Source organism: Drosophila nasuta, chromosome 4 (assembly GCF_023558535.2).
Source record: "Drosophila nasuta strain 15112-1781.00 chromosome 4, ASM2355853v1, whole genome shotgun sequence".
Lineage (NCBI taxonomy): Eukaryota > Metazoa > Arthropoda > Insecta > Diptera > Drosophilidae > Drosophila > Drosophila nasuta.
In genome coordinates this window covers 1,352,127-1,369,165 of record NC_083458.1, presented here as the reverse complement: position 1 = coordinate 1,369,165, position 17,039 = coordinate 1,352,127, and the positions used below count along the sequence as shown (strand labels likewise).

The 17,039-nt window shown below is 32.6% G+C and overlaps 1 protein-coding gene across 7 annotated transcripts; it reads right to left on the bottom strand.

The window, feature by feature from the left end:
- Positions 1 to 960: 960 nt before the first annotated feature.
- Positions 961 to 16,952, bottom strand: LOC132794857 (ephrin type-B receptor 1-B). 7 transcript variants are annotated; one of them, XM_060805112.1, is made up of 14 exons: positions 16,935 to 16,952; positions 15,363 to 15,582; positions 13,328 to 13,407; positions 7,799 to 7,979; positions 7,113 to 7,598; positions 5,794 to 6,687; positions 5,544 to 5,720; positions 4,930 to 4,977; positions 4,627 to 4,755; positions 4,452 to 4,547; positions 4,018 to 4,388; positions 1,924 to 2,070; positions 1,530 to 1,862; positions 961 to 1,460 (listed from the first exon to the last, which is right to left on the bottom strand). In XM_060805112.1, exons 2-14 carry the CDS (start codon positions 15,502 to 15,504, stop codon positions 1,356 to 1,358), a joined length of 3,189 nt encoding a protein of 1,062 aa, XP_060661095.1. In that variant the 5' UTR covers positions 15,505 to 15,582; positions 16,935 to 16,952; the 3' UTR covers positions 961 to 1,355. The 7 variants fall into 7 exon arrangements, with proteins under 7 accessions (XP_060661095.1, XP_060661092.1, XP_060661093.1 ...); XM_060805109.1 differs by lacking the exon at positions 16,935 to 16,952 and adding an exon at positions 16,462 to 16,744 and having other exon boundaries at positions 15,363 to 15,587; XM_060805110.1 differs by lacking the exon at positions 16,935 to 16,952 and adding an exon at positions 16,466 to 16,744 and having other exon boundaries at positions 15,363 to 15,587.
- Positions 16,953 to 17,039: the final 87 nt, after the last annotated feature.

Here is a 17,039-nt window from a genome sequence, read left to right as displayed (position 1 = left end):
TCCTCTATCTTGCCCAAACGCGAAAGGTTCTTGCACCGGTTCCTGTTATCATTAATTTAACCGTCAGAGTTTAAGTATTCAATGACTTGAAGCCCGGAATGTCAGGACATGGTATTCAATATTTATAGGTTACAGCCAATTGCATTTATATGTTAACAAATGGAAGGTAGAGCTAAAAAATTTTTATTTAGGGTTTCATTTATTGCATATTTGTTTTTATGTTTAACTCCATTTGATAATGAATGACAAAGCAATGACAGTAGAAATAAAATATTTGCGACTTTTGTGTATAAATAATACTTATTAAATTTCATGATACAATTAACCTACAATAAATGCAATGCATTTGCTTTAAACTATAAGTAAATACTATATATAAAGGTTCATAATTCTGTTTTATTTATGAAGGTAAATATTTACCTTTTGGACTGATATATTTTTATAAATATTAATCATTATTCGTACTTATTATAATGAACCTTTCTCTGAAAGAATGGATGCATGTTTAATGAAGCAATAGATATGTATGTATGTATATACATGTATGCTCTTATTAATGAGTATAAATGATATTAAATAATGTTTTCAGCCTCATCTACAGTACTGTATGTCCACTTCATCAGTGCATTATAAATGTTTCGAAATTACTATAAGAATGTGTAAAGTTCATGAATTGCCCGATTTAAATTTGTACTTCGAAGATATATTGCGATCTTGCCTCTATTAAGATTTTCATATTCTCATTTGTATCGATGCACTTAAAGTTGTAACACCCAGATAAATGAAATGTGTAGTGCGACATGGGTAAAAAATCTCTAATTGGAATTTTTCAAAAAGCGATAGGTATACTCCGAATATACCAATCTCTAATTTATTGTATCGTATATTTAAATCTATTCATTAATATATATATATATATTAATTTTAAGAGAAATGTGAATTGCCGTTAGTCATAATTAATACTGTTGTACTATTGCCAAAGCGACAAATGTATTTTAAATATCGTCATTCGTTCGTCTAATTTAAACCTTAACTCAATTTCATACAGTAAAATTTAAAAGCTTCACATTGTGTTGAACAATAATATTTGAATGAGTTGAACTTATACACTGAATTTAAAATAAATCAATTACGAAACTAACATTTTTTATAAAATAAGAAAAGCCTATATATTCTTAATTTATATTGTGGTTAAGTATTATATATTGTATATATCAGAAATACTTACAGTTAATAGACTACAAATGTTACTTAATTCAAAGGGTGTTTATCTTATTCTTGAGTGTGAAACAACTTAATGGTACGTATTGATTATATGGGTTTTCATGTCTGTACATCTTAAACCTAATCGGCTATTATATTATTGTGTCAAGCTGACGAGCTTGATGTAAAATCTTCTTTTGATGTCCAACTAAAGTTATACCCATATCGGATAACTGTTGAGCTGTTAATCTTGAGATCTGTTAATATAAAAATTTATGAATAATCAAAAAAAGGATTGGGTTATCTTTTGCTCAAACTTTACTTACCTGTTGAGCACTCACTAAATTAGCCTCTTTGAAGTGTTGACAATATCTAGACATTTTGATATTCTCTAGCCATAAATCGGTGCTAATAAAAATGTTATGACCACGTTGTGTATCCAGAATATGCTGTGTTGAATCATTCTCTGGTGAACTTCTTGTGGTTAGCAGAGACTGTGGTTGTCTTGCTAAATTATCTAAGGTTGATACAATGCTTGCAAATGTTGGTCTATGTGTTCTCTGTTTTTGCCAGCAATCCAACATTAGCTGGTATAGAGCTTCTGGACAATCCATAGGGGCAGGCAAGCGATAGCCCTTCTCAATGCTTTTGATAACATCCTTTATACAATTCAAATTTTAATTTACACTTACTATTGATGCTGAAGATTAAATAACATACCTGATTTGACCAATTCCAATAAGGGCGTTCACCATAAGACATCACTTCCCATAAAACAACTCCATATGACCAAACATCTGATGCAGATGTAAATTTACGAAACGCAATAGCTTCCGGTGCAGTCCATCGAACAGGAATTTTTCCACCCTAGAATATTTATAAGAAGATATTAGGTAATTTTTATAATTTTTATGCGATTTTCATGATTTATAACTATTTCACATGTTAGAAAAATAATATGAAATTAAAAGTACTCCTTTAATGAATTAAATTTTTATCAGGCATGCTCCGGTATTCACTTTTCGGGTTCTTTTTGAACAAGATTTTTTTCGAATTGCAAAACAAGCAAATTTGTCTTGCCGAAATGAAAAGTAAATGCCTTTCCCTACATTAGGTCGGATCCTATTTGCAAAAGGGGGAAAAAAAGTTGACTCGTTGGTTTTTTATCGTTATTTTAAGACCGCCAGAAGATCAATTAGGCTTGTAAAATTTGGAAATAAAATTTTGCCTTCGGCAACAACAATTTTCGTTTTGATGACCGATAAATCTTGAGTTATCGCCTAAGCTGCCATACTTATGGTGAAACGGATGGCATTAAATTTGAAGTTGGCTAAAATATGTTTTTTAAAAATTAATTTATTTAATTTAATTATTTAAGTGCTAAAATTGTATAAAAAAGTTGTTGATATCACCTCTTTTTCACGTTGTTTACTACTGACCAAAACACAAATCAGCTGTTTCAGCAGTAAAAAATGAAACGTTCCGATAGCAAAACAATGACTAAAAACTTGTGCAAACCGAAGCACCTAAAAACGAAAATATCGGTTTTGGTTCCAAACCGAAAACTAAAAGTGAACACCGGGGCATGCCTGTATATTAAACTTTTTATTTAAGTTCAAACAAACCATTAAAACAAACCATTTTTAGAGATTAGACCAAATTTGTATTGAAATTCAATTCAGTTATATTTGCAAAGAGTATCTAACAGGCATGCTCCGGTATTCACTTTTGGTTTTCGTTTTGGGACCAAAACCGAGATTTTCGTTTTTAGATGCTCCGGTTTTCACAAGTTTTCACAAGTAAACAACGCGAAAAAATGTCTTTTGTATTTCCCATTTCCTGCGTGGATAGAACTCACATAAGAATATTTTTATCCTGCATAGTTTATTTATGCTTCCCCTAAATGAAATATATTTGCCTTTTATCTTTTTGCAAAGAAATATTTAAAACTTTCTTTAAAAAGAATAGTTGAACGGCAAATTAGCTGTTTCCCACAAAAAAAGGGGATGCCATCTTTTTAATGGATTTCATTCCGGTGATTTCAACAATTTTTTTTATACAATTTTAGCACATAAGCAATTAAATTAAATAAATTAATTTCTTAAAAACATATTTTACCCAACTTCAACAAATTTAATGCCATCCGTTTGAATACACAAGTGTTTTACGTGCTTTTTCATTCCATTAAAAGTTTGGCAGCTTAGGCGATAACTCATGGTGTCGGACGATTGCTCACCAAAACGAAAATTGTTGTTGCCGACGGCAAAATTTTATTTCCAAATTTGAGGTGGGGTCAGAAATTAGTCGTTTTACAAATAGTTACAAGCCTAATTGATCTTCTAGCGGTCTTAAAAGAACGACAATAAACCAATGAGTCAACTACTTTTTTTTCCTTTTGCAAATAAGATCCGATTTAATATAGAAAAGGCATTTACTTTTCATTTCGGCAAGACAAATTTTCTCGTTTTGCAATTCGAAAGAATCTTGTGAAAGTGAAAACGGGAGCGCCAATTTTTTCGTTTTTGTTTTCAAAACGAAAACAAAAAGTGAATACCGGAGCATGCCTGTAAAACTGTTTTTTCACAAACTGTCATTTTTATAATTCGAAGCTACAATCTACAGTGCAATCTGCAAGTTTCATTTGTAGTATTTTTGAGGTATATTATTATGGTACATTTTAAGAATAAAGCCGCGCTGTTTTGCTAGTATTCAAAATGGGTAGCGGGTTTCTCACAGCTGTATCTTTCTTACTTCCAATGTTACTACTAATTTTTTTTGCCAAAAATCTTTCTTTCCTTTACTTATAATACTCACTCGAGTTGTATAAGCATCACTGGCATTTTCAATTTCACGAGACAATCCGAAATCGGCAATTTTGCAAATGAGTTGGGCATCGACTAGAACGTTGCGTGCTGCTAAGTCCCGATGTACATAATTCATATCACTCAGATACGACATGCCACTTGAGATACCACGCAGCATCACTATCAATTGTAAAGTTTGAAATTTGCCATCATTAACACGAAGGAAAGTATCCAAACTGCCATTTTCCATATATTCTGTGATAATCATAACGGGATTGGAGCGTGTGACAACACCTTGAAGGTATATTACGTTTGGATGATCGAACTGCCCCATAATTGAAGCCTCTGTCAAAAAGTCACAACGTGCTTTTTCCGATGAGCCTTAGACAGAAGAAAACAGAGAAAGATAGTAATGGTTATGTTATCAAAGTGTATAAAATGTACCTGGTTTTAAAGTCTTAATTGCAACATCAATGTCCTGTACAAAGTTGGGAGGAATTTTAAGACGTCCCCGACACACATCCCCAAACTCGCCGCCACCTAAAATATTCATCAGATATTGACATAAATTAAAAAATCCGATAATTTAATACAATTTTATGTATATGTTTAAGTGTACCAATAATTGCTTCAATTGTAATGTAGTTTGCATCGATTTCACGTGCAAATTCCCGAATTGCTTGATTTGGATCTTCGTATGTATGGGGATCTACATAGCTGCGACTATTGCCAAACAAAGGAGTCGTCACTGCAAATGCAATACATATAGAATCATTAAAATTGGAAAGGTTTTCCTTATGTATATCAATTTATTAATTTCTTCTAAAATGACATTGAAAATGAAAGCAAAGTATATTTAAATTGTAATTTATTATGAAACATGCATTAAAACCCCTCCACCACCAGAAAATAAATTATATACCATTCGAATGTAGAGTCTTAACAATTGGAGTTGTATCCATAGCATGTACTAAAAATAAAGATAAAAATAAAGTTGTACTTTGAATCTTAATTTGGACTATTAAAATTAATTTGAACTTTTAAAAAAGATAACAGCATATGTCGATAATTCAGCAGGCAATTGTTTTGACTTTATTTGATTGTTAGATTTTACAATCTGATAGTCTTCCTCCCTTTCATTGCAAATTTTTCAATATATTTGCGCTTAAATAATTAATGCAAATTTGTTTAAATGTACAAAACATCTCTTATATAGTATACACAATTAATTTTTAACTTTCGATAAAATATACAATCGAAAAACTTACTATATGTCACAACGAGTCCTTAAATATCGGATATTGATTTAGTAATAAAGGGATTGGGATACAAACAGATTTATGTGATTGTAGTTTAAAAATATGATTAGCTGGGATAAAGTAACAATAATATGTAAGTTGCAATTTTATGGAAATTTAGTTTGAAAATGTATAGCAAATAACTCCGAGACATTATTCGTTAAGTTCTTAGTCACTTTCACAATTCTTGTTGACCCTAACTGAATATATATATAGATAAATTTTAAAACATATTTACCTTCATTACTAGTGTAGTCTATTGGCAATGGCAGATGATTTGTGGACTTTTTGTCAAGTTCATCTTGATGTTTGGAACGCATAAAATAAACCGTCGCCACAATAATAACCACCAAGAAGAAAACACCCGTGACAATTGCACCAGCAATAAATCGTATTTGCATAGTGTCCTCGTAAACTAAATTAAATATTCGCAAATGAAAAGAAAATACTTTAAAATACTTAAAAACTTCAATGCTTAAAAAAAATACCTGATTCAACTGAAAGATGCGTTTGAGCATACACCATATTGCTGTATGAACCAAAACCATTATTTGTTTTACAGCGCACTTGAAATCCATATTCGGTATTATCGATTAATCCATCTATATGGACTTTGGTGTCCTTCGTGTTCAATGCAGTTTTATTGATCAAATCCATATCGGATTTTGGAAACCAGCGAACTTCATACAACTCAATTGGTGTGTCACTCTGAACGGGTTTTTCCCAAACAAGATCGACATCATTATTTGTAATAGCGACGACACGTAAATTAAATACGGTTGAAAACATTACAGACTCCGTAGTAAACATAATTTCAGAATAATTGGTTTTGATTTCGTTTAGATCAAATTGATGAATATTAATACTTGCAAATGCTGAAGAAGCATTGTTAAATTGACTTTCACTATTAAAAAATGTTTCATTGCCGAAGATAGCGCTTTCAACTATATGCGAAATTCCATTTGCTGCATGAATTTGCACCGTATATGTAGTAACTGGATCCAAATTCGTAAGCGTTACTTTTGTTTCATTAAACGTATCCGTTGACGGATTGAACATTACATTCGAGCTGCACATTGTGCAACGTATTTTGTATAAAATTTCACTGCGAAATTTATCCATTCCGTTTGCCATAAAATCTAAATCTTTTGCGGGAGCACTCCATGAAATGATAGCGCTAGTTTGATCAATAAATAACAGCGTTAAATTCGTGGGAGGGCCGGGTGGTTTATAGCAGGGCATGTAACCTCCATCAATTGGATGTCTATAGTATCCGGATTTGCATTTGCACAACGGTGAGCCCGCTTTGGAGCTATTCGAATTTGGGGGGCAAGGCACACACTTACGCACTTCAGCCGATCTAAACATACCAGCTGGGCATTCTGCAAATATATTAGTTACATATATTAATTAATAAATATGCGACGATCCCCATCCATTGCTTGCTTTGCTCGCTAACTTCTGGATTAAGCTTAAAATATTATTTTAATTTTCATGCAGTATTCCAAATAAATATAATATTGTTAGACAAAAAAAAAAAATATTTCAAATAATACCCGCATTAATATAACAAAATACATTTTTGCATTTTATTAATTGGTGTCCCATAATTGTTGGGTTGGAAAAATACACGCCTGTGTGACTTTAACATGTCCCAGTTTTAAAAATGTACACATAGTTAATTAAAATTTAATTTGAAAAATCAATTTTTCGGTTTTCTCAAAGTTTTAAGCAAACCTAAGTTAGATTAAAAACGCCCTGTCCTGAGTTACTTTATGATACCATATAAAAAAATAAAATAACTTACCAGTGCAAGTGTTGTTGATTTCATTAGGCTCAAAGCCCACCTTACAACGACATCCGCCAGTTAGAATGGTCCACTTGCCGTCACCCTTACAAAGGTATGTCGGGGTTTCATATGGCTCAGAGTTTTCAACGCATGTTCCGTTTTGTTTCTCAATTATGGTAATTTCACGACCCGTAGGCGTCTCATTAAAGTGAGCGAAATTTTCGGTAACCGCCGGACAGGTTATATAATATACTTTAACAGCAAGTACACTGATGCAAGCTCCCTGATCACGAAATGCAAAATAAACGCCTTTTTTGTTGACAGCTATACTTTTCACTTCCGTATTAATATCTACATCAGAGTTTTGATTAAATCGGCCTTCACCAGCTGCAATACGAGCAATTAATTTGTAACTGTCCGTTTGCCACGGAGGCGGCTCTCGGGTAGCTGCATCAAATTCGTAGAATAACAAACTAAACGTTTCCTTGCACGACAAAGCATTTCCTTTAAAATATGATAAATGATTAATATGTATGTATGTATTTAAAATATATATTTAAAATATATATCGTCGAAATCGTTTATAATCACCAAAGTGCACAGGCAAAATAAAATTGCAGATTAAATTATTAAAAAGCGCTTAATTTTAGTTTAAATTAAAAGTAAAAATCAACGATTTTGATTATATATAATATTTTATTTACCTGGAAAGAGTGAACAATCTCGAATTGTAAATTGAATTTCGATGTAAAGACGATTCGCGGGTCCACGGTCAATAAATGGCGACCATAGCCAATTATTAACATTGTGGTAGGCAACATCGCATACCACATAGCTACGCCAATTAATGCCTTTGACGAAGTCTGTAAACGACTCTTCCACCCACTGCAAAAAGGATTTGAATTAATTCAATACCAAGCACAAACAATTATTCGGTTAACGTAACATCATGCGATATCAATACATATTTCGTAGTTGCTGGACATGTTTTTTTTATAAACATTTTTTTAATTTAAATTAATTAATTAATTAATAATATTAGATTATTTTTTCTAAATTTAATTTTTTATTGATTTAAACAAAAAAGTGTTCTTCCAAAATAAGTTTGCCATCACTTTTTGCTTACTATTATATATTCAAGTATACATATATATCTATATATTGACGATAAAGTTTGTGAAATCCCTATTGTCCGTACAGTCGTACAATTATTGTAAATGCAACACTTTTACACTAAACGAATCCCAATTAAACTTGTGTTACATTAAGATAACGGTTGACATAAAAATTGGTGATATCTTAAAACTCGCAAGTACATACATATATATTCTTTAAGTTTTACAATTTTAGAAAATTTTTGTAGTTGTTCATATAGTAGTATCTACGTTGAGTCAATATTGTGTTCGCTCAAAAGAGGCATAGACAAAATTTACCGTTACAATACATATGAAAGTACGAAATGATTTTTTCACTTAAGAAATTTGAAGAATCAAGTTTATGAAAGATATTTTCATGTCAAGTCAACATAATATTCTGCTAACACATGTCATCATATATGGATGCGGATATGGTCATAAGAAACCAAAATAAATCACTTTCCGACCATTGGCATGGAGACTGACACCGGCCACAGGAAAAATTGAAAAACATCAGGCTAAGTGAACTATGAGGCATGGAGGACGAGGCTTTATGGTGTGGGGTGGTGTTACGTGGTTAAACCAGTTGCCCATTGGCATTATTAGAAAAGAGCATTATTTTAATATTTTGAAGACCAAATTCCCAGATTTCGTTGACAAAAGTTCTCACCCCATAAAAAAAATGTTCAGTTAATGCAGTAACTTGCTCAGAGTCAGAGATCTGCTAAAAAATAAGGCTGGTAAAGTATGAAAATTCACCGAAATGGGTAGATTTTAGTTCGACATGATGTAGATTCATAATATGCTTATTTCCATTAAAAGAGTAATTAAACCCAAGTATCTTTGATCCAAATATTAAAACATGAAGCCCAACCAGGAAATAGAAATTGATACTAACTTTTTTTTAAATAAAAAATTATACAAAATATAAGCAACTTATTATTAAAATTTTTGTTCCTTTTATATATAGTAGAAAATAATAATGATAACTGGAAAATATAAATTTAATATCACACTTTTACAATCTTAACATCATCTTGAAGTCAGAAGAGGCAAAGATGTAACCACATCTGCTCAGCCCTGAATAAATAAAAAGAGAAAAGCAAAAAGAAGGCTTTTCTGTTGCACCCTAAATGAAACAAGTAAGAAAGCTACAGTCGAGTGTACTCGACTGTGAAATGCCCGCTACCCATTTTGAATAAAAGAAATGTATTTTGCGGTATTTTTCTCAAAAAACCGAATATACTGCAAAACTACTAAAAATATACCAAATGACATATTTGGTATATCGGTATAGTACCGCATTCAAAATATACCATAGACGGTACAATATACAGATTGTCAGCCAAAGCAACTAAGACCCCTAGTAAGTAGGCGTTTTGCCCATACAAAAGTATTTCTTTAATAACTTCGCAACCAATTGCAATTTTCAGGAATCATAACAACTATAGTAATTATTGTATATACCAAAATTCGCAACTCTAGCTTTAAAATTACGCTTGTTATTCGATTGTGATTTGCGGGGGCGGAAGTGGGCGTGGCAAAAATTTGAAACAAACTTGATCTGCGTGCAAACATAACAAATGCTGTCGAAAAAAAAATATAGCTCTATCTCTTATAGTCTCTGAGATCCAGTGTTTCATACGGACAGACGGACAGACAGATAGATAGACAGACACACAGACGGACATGGCTAGATCGTCTCGGCTGTTGACGCTGATTAAGAATATATATAATTTATAGGGTTGGAGATGCCTCCTTCTACCTGTTACATACATTTCCTGCCGGCACACACTTATAATACCCTTCTACCCTATGGGTAGCGGGTATAAAAATCAGAAAACTAAAGCCCAATTAAATTAAATTTAACAAAATTTAAGAAACAATTTCATGTTCAATAACAAATTAACATAAACTTTCATTTCGAAAGATATGTCAAGTATTTTAAGATTAAAGAACAATTAAAATCAAATTTTTATGTTGCTGATATTTTTTTTCAGCAACTTGACTTAAAAATTAATTATTATGCATGCTCCGGTATTCACTTTTCGTTTTCTTTTTGGGACCAAAAAAGAGATTTTCGTTTTTGTGTTTTGGTTAGAAGTAAACAACGCGAAAAATGCCTTTCGCATGTCCAATTTGCTGCGTGGATAAAACTCACGTAAGGATAATTTTATTCTGCATAGATTTATGATTCCCCTGAATGATATACAGTGGCGTGCAAGTGTGAGTACATGTTTGCAACTACTGACTTTGGGTTCGCATTAACAAAATCTTATACAAAATATACCAAAAAAATCTAATTGATTTATTTACGAAATAAAAAACAAACAAGTAAGAAAGCTACAGTCGCATGTACTCGACTGTGAGATACCCGCTACCCATTTTGAAGAAAAGCAATATATTTTGCGGTATTATTCTCAAAATATACCAAATATACTGTAAAAATATAAAAAATATACCAAATGGTATTTTTGGTATATCGATATAGTACCGCATTCAAAATTTACCATAGACGGCACAATATACCAGATTGTTAGCCAAAGCAACTAAGCCCCACGTAAGTAGGCGTTTTTGCCCATACAAAAGTATTTCTTTAATAACTTCCACAATTTTTATCGGATCGTAACCAAATTTTCAGGGATCATAACTACTATAGTTATTACTGTATATACCAAAATTCGTAACTTTAGCTTTAAAATTACGCTTGTTATTCGATTTTTTTGATTTGCGGGGGCGGAAGTGGGCGTGGCAAAAATTTGAAACAAACTTGATCTGCGTGCAAACATAACAAATGCTGTGGAAAAAAAATTCTAGCTCTATCTCTTATAGTCTCTGAGATCTAGGTGTTCACACGGACAGACGGACGGACGGACAGACGGACATGGCTATATCGTCTCGGCTGTTGACGCTGATCAAGAATATATATACTTTATAGGGTCGGAGATGCCTCCTTCTACCTGTTACATACATTTCCTGTCGGCACAAAGTTATAATACCCTTCTACCCTATGGGTAGCGGGTATTAAAATAACTCGCATGTACTCAGTTATGTTCATTTTGAACACTTTTCAAGAAATGTTTTTTTTTAATGCTTGGTCCAAAGACCGATATTTGTAATTGTGATATTTATTCATTCTGGTATATTTTCTACCAAATTTGGTATTATTTCTTTTAGAATAGCTCTCCATTCTTGTTGGACTCGTTGCTGCACTTAAAATGTTGTTTTGCGATCCATTCCTTGAAGATTTTGAACGTGTGTTTCGGATCTCAATCTTGTTGAAATGTGACGTCTCTCCCCTTATATGCCCATTTGTCAACAAAATCGAAAACATGGGTTTGCAAAATATCTAAAAAGTCTTCCTTTTGCATAGTATCATCTATTTTTTTAATTGGTCCAACGCTCCACCAAGTAGAACAGCTCCAGACCATGACATTTCCTCCTCAGTGTTTCGCAGTTCCTTGTACGTGGCGTCCCTGCAGCGACTCTTCAGGCTTCTTCCAACAATATTGTTTACAATCCGACTGGAATCGATTCAATTTCGTTTCATCAGACCATATAACTATTTTCCAGTCGTCCAGTTCCCAAGTTTTATGGAAGAAGCCTGAAGAGTCGAATGGATGCAAAAGGAAGACTTTCTAGATATTTTGCAGACCCATATTTGCAATTTTGTTGACAAATGCGCATATAAAGAGAGAGACATCACATTTTTTTAAGATGGAGATCCAAAACACACGTCCAAAATCTTCAAGGAATGGATTGACAAACAACATTTTAAGTTAAAAGAGTGACCAGCACAGAGTCCTGATCCTAATCCGATCGAAAATTTGTGGTCGATAATGAGAAGATGATTGGGACACTACGAATCAGTACCAGCAAGCTAGCGCGAGATGCAGCAACGAGTCCAGCAAGAATGGAGAGCTATTCTAAAAGAAATAATACCAAATTTGTTAGAACATATGCCAGAATGAATAAATATCACAATTACAAATATCGGTCTTTGGACCAAGTATTAAAAAAAAACGTTTGTTGAAAAGTGTTCAAAATGAGCATAACTGAGTACATGCGAGTTTTTTTTGTTTTTTATTTCGTAAATAAACCAATTAGATTTTTTTGGTATATTTTGTATAAGATTTTGTTAATAAATATTAAAAGAATATACACAAAATTTGGACTCATTTACTTTACTAATAACTTTTTTATGCGAACCCAAAGTCAGTAGTTGCAAACATGTACTCACACTTGCACGCCACTGTATACAGTAGAATCCGGTTATAGCGACTTTCAAGGGACCGTCGTTATATCCTGAAGACCCACTAACCAAAAATGTAAAAAATAAAATTTTGTTTATTTTATCGTTGCCATAGGCTTTTAAAATACAAATTATTAATTTTTCAATCAATTTAATTTGTATGGGGACCCAGCAAGTCAACGAGTTTTCGTCACAAAATCCGGACGGACGCTATAAGCGGCGTCGTTACAACCGGATTCTACTGCGGCAATCAGATGTTTGCCACAAAAAAGGGGATGCCACCTTTTTAATCAATTAAATTCAAGTGATTTCAACAATTTTTTTTTACAATTTTAGCACTTAAATAATTAAATTAAATAAATTAATTTTTAAAAAACATATTTTACCCAACTTGAACAAATTTAATGCCATCCGTTTCATTATACAAGTATTTTTAACTTGGGTTTTTCATTCCACCAAAAGTACGGCAGCTTAGGAGATAACTCACGGTGCGCGACCAAAACGAAAATTGTTGTTGCCGACGGCAAAATTTTTTCCCAATTTGAGGTAGGGTCAAAAATTAGTCGTTTTAAAAATAATTACAAGCCTAATTGATCTTCTGGCGGTCTTAAAAGAACGACAATACACCAATGAGTCAACTATTTTTATTCCTTTTGCAAATAAGATCCGATTTAATGTAGAAATACATTTACTTTTAATTTCAGACAAATTTGCTCGTTTTGCAATTCGCAAGAATCTTATGAAAGTGAAAACGGGAGTACCAATTTTTTCGTTTTCGTGATCAAAACGAAAAGTGAATACCGGAGCATGCCTGTATGCATTATACTCGCACAAAATAGACTTACTCCTGGAGTTTGCGCTTGAGGCCCATACGGGTATCTGGTCCATTCCAATGTGGCTTCTCTCGTTGTATCCAACAAAATAACTAAAAAGATTATTAAAATGAATTAATAATATAATAGTGATTGTCCTAAACACATATTAAAATATATATAAAGGGATATTATATTTTTCACCGGAAAAATGTATAAGGAAGAAGTATAAAAATTCTTGATCAGCATCAATAGCCATGTTCGTGTGCCGAACACAACTTTTGTGTTTTCCCGAAGATCAGATTGGATTTAGATTTATTAAAGGTACATTAGTTCTATTTTTCCCCCAAATGCAAAAATCTCCAACTGGAAACGTTGTTTTTTTGGTTTTAATTTGATTTTTTCCACCTATTTTTGGTCAACCTATTTTTTTATTAAACCAAAAACTACTTTAAACAATTTAATATTAATATTTGATAATTTGGCTGTTTTGCTTATTCTTAAATTAAATACTTTTAATCAAAAACAATGATTTCTAAAATGAACTGCTCGATAATACATTTTCTCAACGAGTTTTCCGAAAACAAGCCTATGTACGTCGGACCTACACTGACGAGTAAAACTGTAACACGAGTTCATTGTTGCAACTTCAAAGGTCTGTAACTTTTCTAATGCACGCATTTTAAAAATCTTAACCTTGTTTAATTGGTTATATCATTTACTATTATTAAGCAAAATTTAAAGCCATTTGTTTTCTGTTAAAGAAAAAGCTAAGTTAACCATTAATGTTTATTTGTTTACATTTTACTCGCTGAGCTTTGATATTTTAAAGCCTAATGGTAATTGAATTTGTAATGGCTAGTGAAAAAAATAAGATCATTCTTGATTTACTAGAAGCTGGTGAATCTGTCCGAAAAGTGGCTAAAAAATTCGGTGTTAGCCATATGACTGTGCACCGACTAAAAAGACACAGTCTAGAAAACTTTCCAATAAATCCAGGAGGCCGACCCAGAGTTTTGAGTGAACGTCACACGCCACGACGCTAACTTGGTAACAGGCAATCCTGATATCACACCAATAAATGCGGCGCCAATGCTTAATTTGAGTGCCAGTGCTTGGACAGTTAGCCGTAGCCTCAACAAATTGGGTCTAAAAGCTAAAGAAATGAAAATAAAAATCATTTCTTACAAAAAGACACATAATGCTGCGTCAGAACTTTGCCGCAACATACACAAATTGGACATTAGCGGATTGGGATACTGTAAGTCCTTGCTACCAGTGTTTAAAAAAGCAAACAATTCCAAAATATTTTTGTTTCCAAGGTTATATGGTCGGATGAAACCAAAATTAATCGGTTCGAGTCAGATGGACGCTCCTGGTATTGGACTAGAGATCCTACGATCCAGTCACCAAGGAATGTGCGACAAACCGTCAAGCACGGTGGCGGTTCCATCATGGTTTGGGGGGTGCATTCACTTAAATGGAGTTGGTCTCTTGGTGCTAATCGATGGAATTATGCGAAAGGAGCAATATCTAGCAATATTGCAAGAAAATCTTCCGAAAGTTATTGGGAATATGGGTCTTTCTGTCGAAAAATGCGTTTTCCAGCAAGACAACGACCCGAAGCACACGTCCATATTAGTTAAAAATTGGATTTCAAAACAGAAATTTCAATTTATGAAGTGGCCACCACAATCTCCCGATATGAATCCGATTGAAAACTTGTGGAGTCACGTGAAATCGCAGCTGGCGAAATATGCAGTTCCTCCAAGTGGAATGAAGGAGTTGTGGGAACGGACACAGGACGTATGGTATGCTATTCCTCCGGAAGTGGTACAACGGTATACCCAAAGTATGCCCGATTGCTCAATAATAGTAAATGATATAACCAATAAAACAAGACTAAGATTTTTAAAATGCGTGCATTAGAAAAAAAGTTACAGACCTTTGAAGTTGCAACAATGAACTCGTGTTACAGTTTTACTCGTCAGTGTACATATGAGGCCTCCGTGAATAATTATGGATAAAATATAAATGTCAATTTTTTTTTGTCCAAGTGTTAACTTACCTTGATCTGCTTTGGTGTTATTTAAGTTGTTCGTAATTGCAATCGCTATTGAACAAATTAAATGGAAAATTGGCAGCTTATGTCGTATTACATCAGTATGGATTTGTGTGGAAGCCATTTTGTGTTTTGGAAGAAGTATCATAACTATCCTTTTTTATGCTGCGGTCCTCAAATCGTTGCAAATGCTTCAATTGCATCACGTTTTTATTAAAAGCACTTTCTATACTTTTAGAATAACATTACAAAAATGCATTAATCACAAATACATAGGGCTTCTGCTTAAAACCATGGTGACGATAATTTAGTTTAGTTTTTAGATAGTTCATATCAATGACTATCCTATTTTTTTCTAATTTTCTTTTCTGAATATGAAAAAATAAATACTTTAACGGTTTCCTTAGATATTAAGTATTAAGTATAATGAGTATATGTACATTTGCGTACTAACAATAAAAAAATATTAATAGAACAATTTTTTGTTTGCTTACGAGCTTTTTTATTGTGTAAATGCAGCTTCCTGTTGCTTATACATACATACATACGTACATATGTATATGCATAATTTGTATGACTTCCCGCGTCCTATGGTGAAACACTTTCTTTATTTGAAAATCGTAATATACTTTCTTTAATGTCAATCTAAAATTTGAGTGGAATTCCTCTGCTGATAATTCAACGCACTATTTCTTGGCCATGTGCTTTGCCCACTTTATTTCAGTTTTAAAACCTTGTTTAGGAGATTTTTTTGTACTAATATAGTGTTAAAGTCCCAGCCTTATTGCACATATGTATGTATGAATGTATATATATTTATGATTTATGTGATAAATGTGTATATATTATTTATTTATGATATATGTATGTATACATATATACGCATAGGATAGATATGTCCAAACAGATGTCCATATGTTGTACTCCTACACTCACACGCGCACACACATAACTTGCATACATATGTACATATAAATATATCGAATAAGCGAAAGCATTTTGAAAGTAATTACATTGGGCCAGTTTACTTGTCTTTTTGTACCATACTTCACATTACAAACTGATTAAATTATGTTGTTATTAATTAGTTAATGTATTTACATACATACATATGTATTTCATTTTCCACAAATGATCTCCAGCACACAATCACGGACCTACAATACTGTACATACACACATACATATGTATGGGCATTCTCCACGGCTCAGTTGTTAGCATTAAACTAACGCCGTATATTTCAATAAGTTAAAAAAACACTAATCTAGAATTTTAATTTATGTGTGAAGTTAATTTATCACACAAGCAAATAAATTTCTTTAATGTTCGATTGACTTTTTGCATTTTTCTTTAGTAGACAGGTATGTATATATACACTTCTAAAGAAAACTGTTAGCGTTGCCACACTTTGCTTTCTAAATATTTTTTTGACTGGGTTGATCTGGAACTTTTTCCAACATTCACTTTGGAAAATCGAAATTATAATATGAATAAAATGCATTCACAATAATAGTTTTTGTACACTTATAAACCAAATTAATTGTAACCGTAAAATCATACAATAATTTAATGACGTACATATTTCGTTCAGTTTATTAGCATCCAACTTGAAACTCGCGACTTTAAATGTGACCAAATCGTGGTAAGTGGCAAAATACTGCATAAAGTGGACCCGGGCTTGGA

What these genes read in the sequence shown, in the direction of transcription:
- LOC132794857 (XM_060805112.1), bottom strand. Translation starts at nt 15,504, where the DNA reads ATGATACTTCTTCCAAAACACAAAATGGCTTCCACACAAATCCATACT. An exon ending in TAAGACTCTACATTCGAATG is followed by an intron (nt 4,756 to 4,929) that starts GTATATAATTTA and finishes TTGCATTTGCAG; the next exon opens with TGACGACTCCTTTGTTTGGC. An exon ending in TACAATTGAAGCAATTATTG is followed by an intron (nt 4,548 to 4,626) that starts GTACACTTAAAC and finishes TGAATATTTTAG; the next exon opens with GTGGCGGCGAGTTTGGGGAT.